Genomic DNA, 15394 nt, shown 5'->3' with positions numbered 1-15394 from the left:
TTTTTTTATTATACTTGAGGGAAGCAATGAGTTCAGCTGCTTATTGCAAGGAGCAATCGTCGGGGGAGGCTTAAACTCAATTACTGTAGCCGTTCAGAATGGAAAAAAGACCAACAAAATAAAAAAAACAGAAAGGAAAAAAAAACACCCGGGTGCAGTGAATAAAAAATTAAAAGATATGAATAAAAATCGAGATGAAGCGTATCAAATATTTATTTTTTTCTGGGCAACAAAGGACTATAATACATTGACAGGCATGGGAACTTGCCAGCACATGTCTATACAATACAGCTAAAACCGCCTCCAATGTTGGACATTATCGGACATGACAAGATATCAGGTGGTCCCAAAAAATGTTTTTTTTAAATGTCTTCCAACATTTAAAAAAAGACAATATTCCATTTATTGCTTTTATGGTGCTTCAAGGAGAGAACAAGAGGTGATTCTGATTGGCACAACACATAAAAGCTTGTATAAAAACGAAAATAGAAACACAAAAAAGTTCTCCTCAGGGTGTCACCTTTGCTCTGTCTCAAATAAAAAACTGATAAGGATGATATATATAGAGAGAAATGGAAGTTTATTTCTATTCAATTTGTTCACTTGCTTCAATGTCGCCTCAACATGCTACAAGAGGGCTGAATTGAAATATCCCAGAGAAATAAAATACCCCAAACTTCTGTTTTTCTAAGAACCATAAAATCACATGAAGAAGAACTAACCGAATATTCAAACCCACTAAAACAGGAGGCACCAGATAAATAAAAAAGAAGTTTCAACAGACGCACCATATTTACAATTCCCATTAAATTACACATAAATAAATATATACATACATGAACACTGATTCCCTTATATAACCGTGAATCGTGTTGAAATTTCAAAAAGTTCAAGTTGGTCGCTTGGAGAGAGTGAGAGTCTACAACTGAAGTCATGACATGGAGCTCTGTGGAATTTCTCTTTGTTTTTCAAGTTTATTATTCACAATACTGATAAGAATTCATCCTCTTTTCGCTTCGTTTTTGTCACAATCGTAAAATTGAGATATAGAGGGGTCGCTGGATTTCAGTCCATTCGTTGCAGCTCATAAAAAATAAGGGGAGTACATAAAAAGTCCTCTGGCTGAGGCAATACACCTTTTTCCTCGCCCTGGAGCTGTTCCTCCGCAGCTTTTTTTTCTCTTTTCTTTTTTTAAAATAACATTTCATATGGTTCAGGTGTTGGAAGAAGATTCTCGCTTCGTTTCCCCCGTGAATCCAAAACAAAACATGTAAAACCGCTCGCAAGATCAGGAAGTGGCACGTTTAACTTTATCAATAGTATTTATAAGGTATTTATAATATTTATATTGGATGGGTGGGGGCCGGGGCGAGGCGGAGGGGTCGGTGTAGAAGAAGGGCCTCCGGGGTGTTGGCCCGGTGAGGATGGAAACATCACTTTCTGTGCTTCTCGTCTTTGTCTCCGCCTTTAGTGCCGTCTGAGTGACTGTTGGGGTTGTTGTTAAGGTACATTTTGTCCATAGCTTTGATAGCCTCGGTCAGATAGTTCTGCATGGCCGTGACTGCCGCGCACAGTGCCGGGGTTCCGAACCCGTGTGAGATTAGACTGAAGTGGGTTAAACAGCTCTGGATTCCCGGTTCGAGGATGGGCTGCGGCCGCGAGTTTCCAAGCGGCGAGCGGTCCTGGGACAACAGGTCTGTGAACTCTTTGCAGATTTGCCTAAAACAGAGAAAACGCAGAGTTAATGACAAACACACAACACTGCAAACCCATGCATGATGAGAATAAATCAAAAATAATGTGTAATTAGTCAGTCCTGCAGGGGTGCTGGGTTGTAAACTCAAAATTAGCCTAAAGTGAGCCGATCCTCTTTCTGCAGACTTTTTCTTCAGAACATTTATTAGTGCACTGAAATTGTTTATCTTACTCTGCTTTGTTTTCAGAAATTAACCCCTGGCTAAAGAAAATGTCCTGCAGCTGCAAACAGGTGGAAACTCATCTGTGAGCTCAAGGGCAGGATATCTCTCTTTTATTAAGAATAAGATTTTAAGAGAAAACATGAGTGCAAATGACTTGTCGGTGAACAACCAACCATTTCGCAGTGTAAACGTTCAGCTGCTTATTATCAAATAGAAACAGCAACCAATACAACTATGAAGTAAAAAACCCGGAATTGAATCCTTAAAAAAAACACCTTTATCTTTGTGCAAAATGGTCACGTTAAATGTAAATCTAATATTTTTCGTTTTCTCTTCATTTCAATGTATTGGTATTTTAATACACTCTAAGTGAACAGCTGTTTGATAATAGTGGCCCGTTATCAATATTAAATGCAGGCCAGTTAAGGAATCCCCCTGTTTCTCATAATAAAAACACCTATAGTGCTGCATGTGAACCAGCTATGTGTCAGTGTCACTGAAATCACAAACGAAACGGTGCTTATGGAAGAGGAAAAGGCCCAGTCAACATACCAACAACAGAGCATTTAACTTCACTTTTAATAATAATATATAATATTATATTGAATTATATGTGTAAATGAAAAGGTCTGAAGGAAATCCATAATTTGCAGAGATGTCCAGTAACAATTAAAAGTAGGCCATGTGGCAACACAAAACAGCTTGTTAATTAATTCATATTATGCTAGCTATTAGTGGACTGAAATTGGCATGGAGCAATGATGAACGTAATGTATCATGATGACATACTTTTATTTGTAAGTGTGAATTTTAATAATCCAATCCCTGTCTTCGTGTGTGTTTGGATGCATTTGGTGTGACACAGGGAAATGTGATAATAACGCTTACTTTGTGGCCAATAGCATGTTTTTTCTTTGGACTTGTTCGTTTGGGTCGGAATGCTGACGGTTTACATATTCAGCTACTGCCTTGGCTGGAAACTCGGTCTCGCATGTATAACCAAAATCCCTGGCAAGATGAACCGCTTCGCCTGAGAAGGAAAGAAAAAACGAGGTTGAATGTGTTTGCTTATTAAATATGGTTACATCAAATTCAGAGGAGTTCACACTCCCTGCTTGGACGACACATGATTAATCTGATGTGTCCAGACAGCAGGGTTACAGCACCTGTGCCTTCACAACAGCACTAATGATGACAATAATAGCCCGGGAATAATAATAATAAAACTGCGAGCTGTCAATGCACGTCAAGCTCCCCCCCCCCCCCTCCCCCCCCCATACCGTGAGAACGGAATAATATGGAGGAGAGACAATAAGTGGATATGAAATATAGACGGGGCGTCATGCTGAACACCATGTCATTGATTACCAATGGCTGCACATTATTGAGAGTCCAGTAGATCACACAGGCATGGGGAAGCAATTTTAAAGGGCTATAGCTAAATCTCGCTTTGTCTTTACATATACAGGTTTCATTCCGTCCCTGTTATATATTTTTTTCCAAGTCTTTGGTTTTAATTTCCTGAAGCAGTTGAGTTTTTACTGCGGGGCTTCCTGCCCATAAGCTTCCACTCCGGAAGAACGCATGCGCCAATTAGCATCAAAGCTCAAGTCCAGTAAACTGGTTTCCATAAAACGGAGAAGATCATAAACAATGACAGCACTTCAGCAAACGCACTGTCCCTTCACTAAATAACCGGCTGCCTTCTCCCACCCTCCCCATGCCACCCCCCCCCCCCCCCCCCCCCCCCTTATCACCCAGAATCATACATTTCTCCAGGCTCATTACAATACAGCAGCACATTTTCTACCAAGCACAATGAACACTCGGCCCTCTTCTGCAATAATGATTAACAAGGACCAATGAACCATCGCAGGCATTCACCTTTAAAAGCCCACAGCACAACCAAATACCACTGCACTGAATAATAAGGTTAAACTCTGCAAGCAAAATGGATTTATTCAGTGCATCTTTTCATCGCGCCATAATTGACTAATTTATTCTTTAATAGGACCAAAACATATAGCTCCCAATAGGTCAGCGCCATTCCATTTGCATCTTCCCGAAAAACCAAAGCTATTAACGAAATAATTAAGTCACTATTAAAAAATCAGCCCTGCGCCGACATACCCGGCCTGTATTAATGTTTGAAATAATGCAGGGTAATAAATCAATCCACTTCTCATCCATGAGGTGAAGCAGCTCAGTGGTGCCCAATAAACAAGCAGCACTCAATAATTAACTGGACTTCAACACGAATTCATCCTGTGTATAAACTAGGCCAGCCGTGGACCTTCAAGTGTGCTCCTGAAAGCGAAGGCCAACGCTGCAAAGCCATAGAATAACCAGCAGCATTCTCCCCTCCTCACACACATACACACTGCACTGCACAGACACACACACATCCTTCATGCTTTATTACTTGCGAGGCAAAGTCGGTCCACATTACACGGATGAGCGCATATGCTGATTTCCAACACAGAGAAAGAAAGAGAGAGAGAAGGGGGGGAAAAATCCCACTTTGCAAGCACCTGATATCGCGGGAGCTACAAGAGTGGGAACGTGATTTACGGCACTCGACTTACCTTCGACTAGTGACGTCAGCAAGGTGACGTTAGCTGCCTTGCGTCTGCCCGCAGGTAGATTCAAGCCGATTTTATCCAACTTCTCCCGTAGGGATCTTCCTCCGTTCTTAGACTTGGCCCTGGGACAGAACAGAGTGCACATTTTATAAAATATATAATAATGTAGTTAATGTATAAGTATAGGACAACTGTTTGGCAAAAAGTTAAACGTATTTTTATAATGTTCTCTGATCTCTGGGACGTGGACCTCCTATGGTGGCTATATATTTACAGTTAATGTGGTTCAGGAATTGAATTAGCTTTTTTATTCTATGGCTTTTCTTCACTAATTAAAAGGTGCATTTGGCTGGCTTTACCCTCCATTACATCCCTCGTGCGTGCTATAAATAATACCAAAAGAGCCCAGCCCTTTTTCACCAGCAAACAAATACTGTACAAAATGAATAAATAAAGCCCTACTTAATAGGCAGCGCTATTACTGGCTGCGTGTCTACAGCACTTCAGTAGACAGTTCACTGGAGACCAATGTTTTCATGTGTAATGCCTTCAGTGGGCCTATAGAGCTGGGGTTGAAACAGACTAGGCCTACATTAATTTGAGCGAGAGAGAGAGAGAGCACTAGGGGAAGTTAATATGGAATTTAACAGACCCCTCCTGCTTTAAATGCAGGAGCTAGGTGTCATGGTTGGTCGATTTTAATTATTCTTGGTACAGAGGAGAGAGAGAATGGATTGGAGTAGACAAACAGGTACAGAAAGAGAGAGAAGGTGGAGATTCTTTTTTTCTTTTCTTTTTTTAACTCACCTCCTCAGCACTCCTCCCAGCAGTGAGGCATTCAGGCATTCGGGTGGCGAGAGGCGTCTCTGCACCTCGGCCACCGTGACCTTGTACTTTGATGTGGAGCTGAGCAGGGACAGGCGACCCGGAACCGAGCAGAACACCTCGTTGGGGTTTACCACCCCTCCGAAGAGCCCGTCCTTATTTACGGGGATGGAGGAGAGGTTGTTGTTCTTGGATAAAGACACTGGACCTAGCAATGGGGGTAAAGAAAGAGAGGGGATGGAGGAGGAGGGGGGGGGGGGGGGTAGAGAGAGAGAGAGAGAGAGAGAGACCGTGCTCAGTGAATTTCATGCAATGCAGAGCCTTAACTAAATGAGAAGGGGGGATTTAGGCCCCGGATTTAGAGTTTATCACCACATGTGTGTACACTTTCAGCAACACGAACATAATAGAATCCATTATAATAATAGCAATGGAAATAGCATAGAATAATAATGTGTGTGTTTGCGTTGTCAGTAATATCAGCTCTATCAGGCATAATTCTCGCACACAAAATTAAAATGTGTCATTAATTTGTTCTTTATTTTACAAAAACGAAATGTATAAGATTGAGCAGCAGATAGAGAAACTCTGGGCTATATGGGAGCTCACGTTCTATTTTTGCGCACAATGGATCGTCTTTGCACAAAGCAGCCACACCATCCGAGAGATTTGATAAAGTCACATATGTTGACATTTCATCGTATATCCAGCAAAAATCGCCCGTGTGTGATTTCAAAACCAGGTTGGGGGGGGGGGGGGTTGGTTGGTGGGTGGTGGAGGGTCTCAGCACTACTGGGCTTTACACCGTTTTGGTGTGCAGTAACCGGAGACAAAGGGGACTGTGCGCCTTTGGATAGATCACTTGTGACATTAATGGCTCAGGGGAGCCTAATAGAGACAATAGGAGTTAAACGAACTCTTGAGATTACTAATATAAGAAGCCAATTATCATGTTGATGCGCTGATAGACAGACTCAAAATAGAGAGAATCGGAAAAAAAGATAAATCTAGTCTGTGACCTGACAAAATGCGTTTAAACATGACCGTGAAAAGGGACTCCAAGTGTTGTATATTAACAATATAAAACATATTATTATCCAACATGAATTTTCCAAGCAGATTCCCTCCATAAATGGCACAGTAACACCCTGCACACACTGTAGGCCTACGCTTCAACTTCCATTTTAAATTTGACCATGCAGTGTGATTGCAGCTATTGGCTTTTCAACCACTGAAGTCTATGGGACTGAATCTTTGACCATCAATACCCACGGCCTACAAAGCCCAGCAGCCCTACTCATCTCCCCGCTGCTCTGAAACGCTGACAGTAAATTCCATCAGCGAGAAAAAAAGGTGCAGCCAGTTTGATGCACTTGGAAAGCATGTAATGAAAAATAGGCTACTGCGTATTAGGATCAGTCAGGCATTACCGCATTGCATCGAGTTCTCTGGAGCAGAATGGTGTGTGTGCATGTGTGTGTGTAGCAGAAACATGCATGATATCTCGGAGGAAAATTGCTTACCTTTCTTAATTACAGTCTGGTCGGAAATGTGAATTCCTTGATCGTCAACAGACTATGGCAAAAAATGAAAAAAATGAGAATTTTAGCACAAAAGGCAGGGACATTTTACCTCACAATGCAACTCGAACAAAGCCTGGCACAATTAGCGGACACAATCACCATGGAGGCTCTCGAGGCCCATACCTGTTATTATTGTCCATGTTTTTTCAGCGGGTTGCACTAGATCACAAACTCAGACTTAAATAAAGAAGCTGTGTCGCCCCATAATCCTGACCTAATTTCGCCCTCATATTGGCTCTTCTCACAAGGAAACTTCTAATCTAGATTGGATAGTAATTACGGCAGCGCAGCCTATTAAAGGCCTATGAACTAATTAGAGGATTATTGGTGTTTGTTTCTGATTAAAAACTGGGAAGAATCTTCTAAATAAGAATAAGGGTTTTGGACAATTTTAGCTCTCATTTATCATGCATCTTTAGTCATCGTGAGCTATTACCTTAAACTCAATTTTCCTGTTAGTGCAAGCTATGTTTTATGTAATTGTTCGCAGACATCGGCGAGCTTCAGCTGTTTTTTAAACTGAGAAATCAAATTAAATCAGAAGACTTAAAAAGGACGTAAATGGCACATTTCTTCTGTTTGCTTTTATCTGTTTATTTTAATTAGATTTAAGAGATAATATCAATAAATAAAATAAAACGAGAATTAGACGACTGACAACATGTGTAATATTGAATGTTTACAAAGTGATAAAGCTTTTCATAAATGGAAATAACGATGCATAATTAGGATATTCTTATTAGAATTACAATAACATCTCAGGAAAAAAATGTCATGCTATTTTTTCAGGTAGCAAAAAACTGCTAATTTAATCCTCTGTAATCCTTCTTATATTTATTAAATTAATACCCTAATAATGTTAAAACATATTATATATGAATAGGAATTTTGAAATGCACATTGACATTTGATGATTCTATTAAAATTTAAATAGCACTATTAGTTTTTTTTTTTAAATTGTAATATTAGTTCAACTCGTAACAGTAGTCCCTAACATTAATAAGAAATGTGATTTTTTTTTAACAGCCCAAAGAAGAGAAATGCTTCCTCACCCCAACGTCGTCTAAAGAGTGAGGTATTCCATGGATAGGGATAGAGTCCGACAGTCCCGTGTCGATTCCGTGGCCGGACGGTAGCAGCACTTCCCTGCGGTAATCCCGGCACAGCTGGTGGGGCAGGCTGCGGTGCTGGTGTAGCAGGCCGCTGTCCTGGCTCTGCCTCTGGCCCGGCCAGCCCGGGTGCTGCTGCTGCTGCTGGGCGTGCAGCGAGTTCAGGGAGTATGGGTCGTTGACGTGCGAGTAAGGGTCCTGAGACTGCGGGTAGATGGGCTGGTAGGGAGGGGGGAAGTACGGGGGCTGGAAGTCCGAGTTCGGTGTGTGGGAGAGCGGAGGGGCGCTCGTGTAGGGACTCTGACCCACGCCACCCAGCTGAGGTAGCCTGGCTGTCCCATTGCTGGTGCCGTCGTGACGGTCCTGGAGGAAGAAGGAACAGTGTGTTTAAGGTTTGAACACTTCAGAAATAGACAGCTAAATGATCGCAGTTACGCTCTTTGTTTTTACTAGAGTAAAAGAGCTCTGCGGGCTTTTGCTCGGGCATTATCAAATATGGCCTGACAGGAATAGTCTGTATTAAATCTGAATAACTTGTCCTGGTTGCTATTAACCGATAAAGATAAGACTTTCAGATATACATTACTTTTACGCACGTTTTAATAATGTTATTAAACGGTAAAAAGTAAAAACACAAATTAAAAACATCGAAATTCCGGAGGTGGAAATACTCTCAAATAAATAACCAATTTTACAATGTTCTCCAAAGAGTCCCACAGATGTTGAGCATGCAAGCTTCACCCAAAAAATACTCAGCGAAATGAAATATTACATTATTACAAAATCTGGTGTATAAACAAATTCAAAGTCTGTCACGGAGAGGCTTCTGCAAACTTACCATCGCGGAAAAACTGTGCACTAACATGTTTACGGATGTGTGGTGCCCACTCAAGAAAAGAGTATTCAGTTCAAAAACACTTTGCGTGTTTTAGGGGGGCGAGCAAAAGGGAACCAACCAGCAAAATAAAAAACTGTAGCCCCCCGGAAAGACTATTCTCTCCTGGAAGATCACGATGGCCCCGCCGATCAGATATGTGCCTCAGAAGCAGGACGATAATCCATCAGAAAACAAATGGTTAGATCCTGCCCTTCACGTGAGTCGAAAAAAATGCAGATATTCGTCGGATTTGGGTCGAAAAGTTTCTCTTGGAAAACCCTCTGTTCTCCCTGCTCTCCTGGCTTCTATCACAGTGCTGCCGTCCCCTGGCTTGAGCTCATATTAGCAAAAGAGCCGCTTCTTCGTCTCCCCCTTGGACTCCTAATAGAACGCATTCATGACTATTAATATTACAGGAATACTTAATAATAAGGAAAGAATGGTCGGAAATCGGGCGTGAAGCGGAGGACGCAACTCAAGGCAGGAGTCTGCGCTTAAATGACGTCCATTGAAAGGAGGAATCAGTATATCTAATCAGAGGTGGATGAGAGAGAGGGAGTGAGATAGGAAGAGGGAGTGAGATAGGAAGAGGGAGTGAGAGACTGTTGAGGGAGTGGAGAGAGGGAGAGACAAAAAGAGGGACATACACTCTCGTCAGACGAATCAGAAAGAGAGAGAGGGAGGAGGGGGGGGGGGGGCATTTTAAAAGGGTCCCAGGGCCAAAGCGCAAAAGTGAAAGAAAGACATAGGAATGAAGGGGAGGTGGACCACAGTAAGAAGAAGCCTTGGAAGGAAACAACTCAGAACTGGGTAAAAAATATCCAGCAGACGATAGTGGGCATTCCGATCGGCTCATTTCGTCCCTTTGTTTTCCACCTCATTCTCTGCGCGAACTGCCCTCCATGGGTCTCCGTTCTCTCCTCGGTCTCGGCCGAATTTATCCACCGGTTCCTCCTCACCTCCAAAGCCAGAGTCACACCGGCTCACTTTTCATTTTAACCCGGAAAGACAACAAATAAATCCTCAAAGTCTATGACAGGGCCGTTTGGAACTTTTAAGCACAGCTCCATTCTCTTTCCAGCTAAATCACACATTACAATATATATTTAGAAAACGGTCTGTGACTGGACTGTATTTTTTTAAATCCACACCAGCGAAAGAAAGTGCCTGTAAATTAAAAATAAACACTGCAACATCAACGCGGAGGTGCCCAGCTTTTGTTTTCCTACTACCGGCCGTCCCTATCTACAGGACGCGGCTGAAAACACGTTGGACTGGCTTCTCCACTCCCAAACAAGTTCCTGATATTACTGCCTAACTTAGTAAATGCCCATAACAACAATAACTTGGTGTATGCACTCCACACATGCAGGCACACACGCGAAGTGTAACGGCTCAAATTGCAGATGAAATTAAAAGTGAAGGGTAAATGTCCATGCCATTTGAGCAGTGAATAAAGCAGGCTGCAAAAGTAAATACATCTGTCATTTAATTTTAAAAATATATATTTTAATAAAATATATATTGTAAATGTAAAGTATGCTATTCTTCCAATACGTGCCTTTTAATATTATGTTATATTTTAAAATGTGAATTTAAAGAAAACAGAATTAAATCATGGTGAGATTGTAACCATGCAACTAATGTAATAAATTCAGATTGTATTGCCATACTGCACAATTATTATTCTCATTATTATAACATTTGTTGTTATTTTTCCCATCATTTTTTAAAAATTCTTATAGTTTTAATTGTACCGTACAAAAAAACATAAAAATAATAATCCATGCAATTAATAAAAGACATGGATCTATTCATCCTGCTGCTGAATTAAATATGTTCCCTACCAGCTGTCAAAAAGAATGACACATTTGGATCCAAACAATACAATCTCTAAAATATCCAAGTTTAATTTTAAAGGTTAAATTAAATTAAATAAATGAAAGAGGAGCCCCTTACCTCGCAATCTTCATATTTAATGTTATCAGTTAATTTCCAAAGCATGTTCATGGATTGTTGAGGTGGATATTGAGTATAGGTTTCGCCTTAGTCTTGTTTTCACTCAGTGAATTGTGCTCCCCGCTCAGAAAAACTACTTTTATTGAAGCTGTGGGCTGCTGTCTGTCTTGCGCTCTGAGGTCTCCCTCTAATGGTGGAAGTGAAGGGCTGGAGCAGCTCTGTAATAACACTGGCACAGGGCCTCATTAGCATATCAACAGCCGTTTGATTCCCCCCATCTGCTCACACAACACCAATGGACAGCGCACAGGTAAAAACTAAAGCAGCAAGACGCTACACATGCTTAACATTTCTACTGTTCAGCGAGGTGTTTGTTATGGGGATAGGGGGGGATATAGCATGGGGACCTGCATGCACCTGGGACGGTTTTTGGTACATTTTACAGTATTTTCAAAAAGGGAAGGACTACAGGAATGCTATTTTAGCGATGTAGTTACATTGATTTGATTAAAAGGAAAAATGCTATGAAATAACTTTTTTTTGTCCCTTGATGACTTTTCTAATACTCGATGTGAAAACAGCATGCCTATGCAAATACACCACTGTCACACACTTTGTTTCCAGCCTTGATTTTCTAACTCCCAAACTGTTATTTTAATCCCATTGAGAGTGGAGACCTTGAGAGGCTATTCTTACAATGTTATGTTAAAAAGGTGAACCATTCCAAGCCCCTCTACAGGTCCATTGACTACCTGTAAGGGCGCAGGGTTGAGGGGGGGGGGGGGTGTAAATAATTAACACAACAACATGGCCTTGTTTCATTTGAATGAGCGGCTCGGGAGCCCGGCTCTGCCCTGACGCCGGCCCAGCATTCACCTCAGCAGGTCGTGGGTCAGCAGACAGGTCGCCAGCTCTTTAAGGCGTTGGCCCCTCTCGTTCAAAACCCGGATTACCATTTTTGGTGGAGTGCCTTTTTTACGAGCAGTTGTTATTAATGAGAATGGAGCGATGAAACTGGATGATGCGGGTGCCTTTCTGGAGATGTGGCCTGGCCGTCTGTGGGGCTGATCTGTTCTTTAACGAGGATTCTTGTAGCAGCAGTTTAAATCCTCCACACCTCACCAAAACAATGCCAGGTTTACAGGGAAGACCTTAACGAAACTCTACAGAAAGTGCATAATGGGATACTTTGTATTTTTTAGGTTTAAAAACATGTAATACGAATTTGGAACAGCTTTTAAAAAGTAGGCTACATTTATAATACATTTGATTTTACCTCAAAGACGCAACGAGATATTTTTGAATAAGGGCTGCGTTTCGTCAATACTCCACTTTTAAGAAAAAAAGCAATTTATGCTTGTTTAGACACATTTGTAATTTCTATTAAAACACATAAGATTGTATAGGCCTATTAAACGTGTGTGGAGTCCTTCCAACATCATGCAAATAACATCATCAGGTTTCAGAGAAAAACAAATATGGACAAGTTGACACTTAACCGCAAGAGTTTCCAAAATGAATTATATTAACTTCTTCCTGACAGAACAAATATATACGCCTGTAAAATACACAAGTGTTGTGTAAACACTGTATACAGTCTTTTCGGTGCCTGTGCAGGCTCATCACACAACAGGTAGACACTTTGACAGTTTTCATGGGCTTCCACAGCTGTGTCTTTGTCTTAAAGTGAGCGACTCTTACCTGCCAATCCCCCATTTTGCCCATAATTGACATTCTTTGTCTTCTGCTGCCTTTGGTAGTTTTCTTGTCGATCCCGTGCCGTGTCTATCTCATTAAGCTTCCGTTCCCAGAGTAAACCTTTTACTTTCTTACCTGGACGGAATCGCCTCACCTGGCCTTAAAAAAACCGGTGCGGGGCTACCTGATGACGCATGCGCAGTCTTTCGGGTGTGGACGATGGGGAGAAACTACCTGATCACATTTGACTAGGTGCCCGATAGGCCTAAACTGTAATGTTGTGGTCGCTAATGGACAATCAAATGACTTTTCTTTAAACGATGATGGTGAAAACGAACAAAGAAATATACATTTGACTTATTAAGTGGAAAAGTCAGTTTAAGCTTTTTTCCCCAACAGGCAATTTTACATAAAGAGTTCGTACAAGACAACTTGTGATGTGATGTATGGTATAAAATATATACTAATACAAATAATAATGAATAAACGTGTTTTTAGAGAATGTGCTAAAACTGTAAATTAAAGAGAAAGCAAAGCAAAAATAATATTATTTTTGTATGTTTCATATGTTTGTCTTCAATTGACAAACAGTTTTTAAGAACATACGTTTGTTTTCTTAGCTTTTCTTCTGGTAGAAACCATGAATTCTCAAATGAAACTGTGTCAAGTTAAAAACTTGAAGGTTAACTGCCAACATCATTACTTCTACAAAGAACGCTATACCCTGCTATTGTGAGGGTCATTATTTATTTATCCACTGTTTATTTTCTAATACATACTTATGTAGGCCCCTCGGGCCAGGAGCGAATGAGCTCTCCCTTTTACGCACGCACGCACGTACACACACACACACACACACACACACACACACACACACACACACACACACACACACACACACACACACGCAGACACACGCACACACACACACACACACACACACACACACACACACACACACACACACACACACACACACACACACACACACACGCACACACGCACGCACGCACACACCTTTTTGTCATTGCTTTGCACACGGGAAGCGTTGCATGGATTTACATTTAACACTTATATTACATATTGGACACACTTTTTACGCACACTTTATTTGTGCCTTTTTCTCCAATATATTCGTTATACTTGTGTTTTTTCACAATTGCATAATTCCACATAGAATCTATAGATTTGTTTTTTTTGCGGTGTTAATATTTAAAACAATTGCCTTCATGTTTGACTTCAAAGGCGAACACATTTTAACTGCACACACAATACCTGCAGCTATAGACCTTCACCATGGACTGGACAAAAGAGAGGGAGGTGGAGGAGGGGGGGATCACAAATATTGTTTGGGGCTCTATAAGGGAGGAGTACGTTTTAAAGCAGAGCTGTCTGGGAGTGCAGGAGCGGGGTCCCTTTTGAATATCCAGCCTGTTTAAAAGGCTTGGTTTCAACCACTTCCACCATCGCACCGGCCTCCGGCTACTTCCTAAAACTGCGAGTTGTGCTTAACAGGCTGCACCCCAAGCACTTTGCATTCATATTTGACACGAATGAAAATAAATGATTGTGGTAATTATATTGCATTAGTATTATTGTATTTGTATTGGCTGTAGTATGATAATTAGGCTGTGTTCCTTTCATTGAGAAAATGTTGCAACATACAAGGAACCTTCTTATTATTGCCTCTGCTCCATAGGTGTTTTGACATTTTGACCATGACTGGGACTTATTCTTTTGCCCCGCATGGAAAAGTTGATTAGAATATTACAAAAATGCCCAGCTTGATTTTGTTGGCTGCACATTCTCTCCAGCTGGACGTGCCTGACTGCTGAATTAACCATCCAGTCACAAGAAGTAGCTCCGTGAGATCATGAAATTGATGTCTGCTGAGTGAGAAGACTTCAGGCCCTTTGAATGAAACGCTGCTTCCAATGGATTATAAATTGTATTATAGCGCCACCTTGCTTCTGGAGAAAGGATAACATTTAAGACAATATTGCAGGTAATTGAAACCAAATGAGAATGTGTGCGCAAGCATTCCAGTAAGTGAAAAAAAACAATGCCATTCAAAAAAGCAGGTGGTCACAAGGAACACGTTAAAATTAGTAAAATATATAACATGGCCATGGGTCGAAATTCAGGCAGGTTTTGTTTATTAGCCTACCTTTCCAACTTAATTGGACACATTCATTGGAGTATGGTTAAGTCATCTTTTTGATTTCATTCACCTGTCTGTTTTCATGTACTTTAATCATACTTCCAAGACTTAACCTGCCCATTTTCACGGTAATCACCCAGCAGGGCTCCACTACTGAAAACACACATTCCGATGTGAGTGAAGATGTGTGAGAGTGAGTGTTTTGTTCTGCCTCTGTGCAGACATGTATATCTGAGTGAAAAACAGAATATATGTAAAAGTATTAAAATAAAAGCAAAATAAGTCTACTAGAAGCTTAGGTTGTACTTAAAAAGTAGCAGAATATAATCCTGTGGTGCCATCTAGTGGTGATGCAAATAAAACAAATGTATCTGTCATATCAGTTAGGAAATTAGATTATAGGAAGACTTTCTTGTAAGCAGGGTTCAGTTTCCACACTGTTTGTATTTTTTTCTACAGCAATTAAATAATACATTTCATTATGGCATATCAAACAACAGAAGCCGTTATTTTCCTTAGAGCAAATCACTCTGAAATAATGCTCTGTTGTCTAATGCACATCAATGTGGAAACAGATGGGGACGCTTTGCTCAAGGGTACATAATCAGTCTTGGGAGGTGGCAGTGTCAAATGATATGCAACAAATGGTGCTATTACCAACGTGTTAATGAATCGTTAATC

At 40.9% G+C, this 15394-nt stretch overlaps 1 protein-coding gene across 4 annotated transcripts; it reads right to left on the bottom strand.

Annotated features, from left to right (window-relative positions):
• Positions 1 to 197: 197 nt before the first annotated feature.
• Positions 198 to 12684, bottom strand: tfap2a (transcription factor AP-2 alpha). Of its 4 annotated transcripts, none has more exons than XM_079661398.1 (7): positions 12556 to 12684; positions 7962 to 8381; positions 6850 to 6901; positions 5309 to 5534; positions 4505 to 4623; positions 2808 to 2949; positions 198 to 1719 (listed from the first exon to the last, which is right to left on the bottom strand). In XM_079661398.1, the coding sequence occupies exons 1-7, from the start codon at positions 12586 to 12588 to the stop codon at positions 1434 to 1436; spliced, it is 1278 nt and encodes a 425-aa protein (XP_079517524.1). In that variant the 5' UTR covers positions 12589 to 12684; the 3' UTR covers positions 198 to 1433. The 4 variants fall into 4 exon arrangements, with proteins under 4 accessions (XP_079517524.1, XP_079517522.1, XP_079517523.1 ...); XM_079661396.1 differs by lacking the exon at positions 12556 to 12684 and adding an exon at positions 10855 to 10998; XM_079661397.1 differs by lacking the exon at positions 12556 to 12684 and adding an exon at positions 10855 to 10997 and having other exon boundaries at positions 5309 to 5528.
• Between the last annotated feature and the right edge of the window lie 2710 nt (positions 12685 to 15394).

This window comes from Notothenia rossii (genome assembly GCF_949606895.1).
Source record: "Notothenia rossii genome assembly, chromosome: 12".
Taxonomy (NCBI): Eukaryota; Metazoa; Chordata; class Actinopteri; order Perciformes; family Nototheniidae; genus Notothenia; species Notothenia rossii.
The sequence above is the reverse complement of the archived record's forward strand: the minus strand, read 5'-3'. Positions and strand labels throughout refer to the sequence as shown.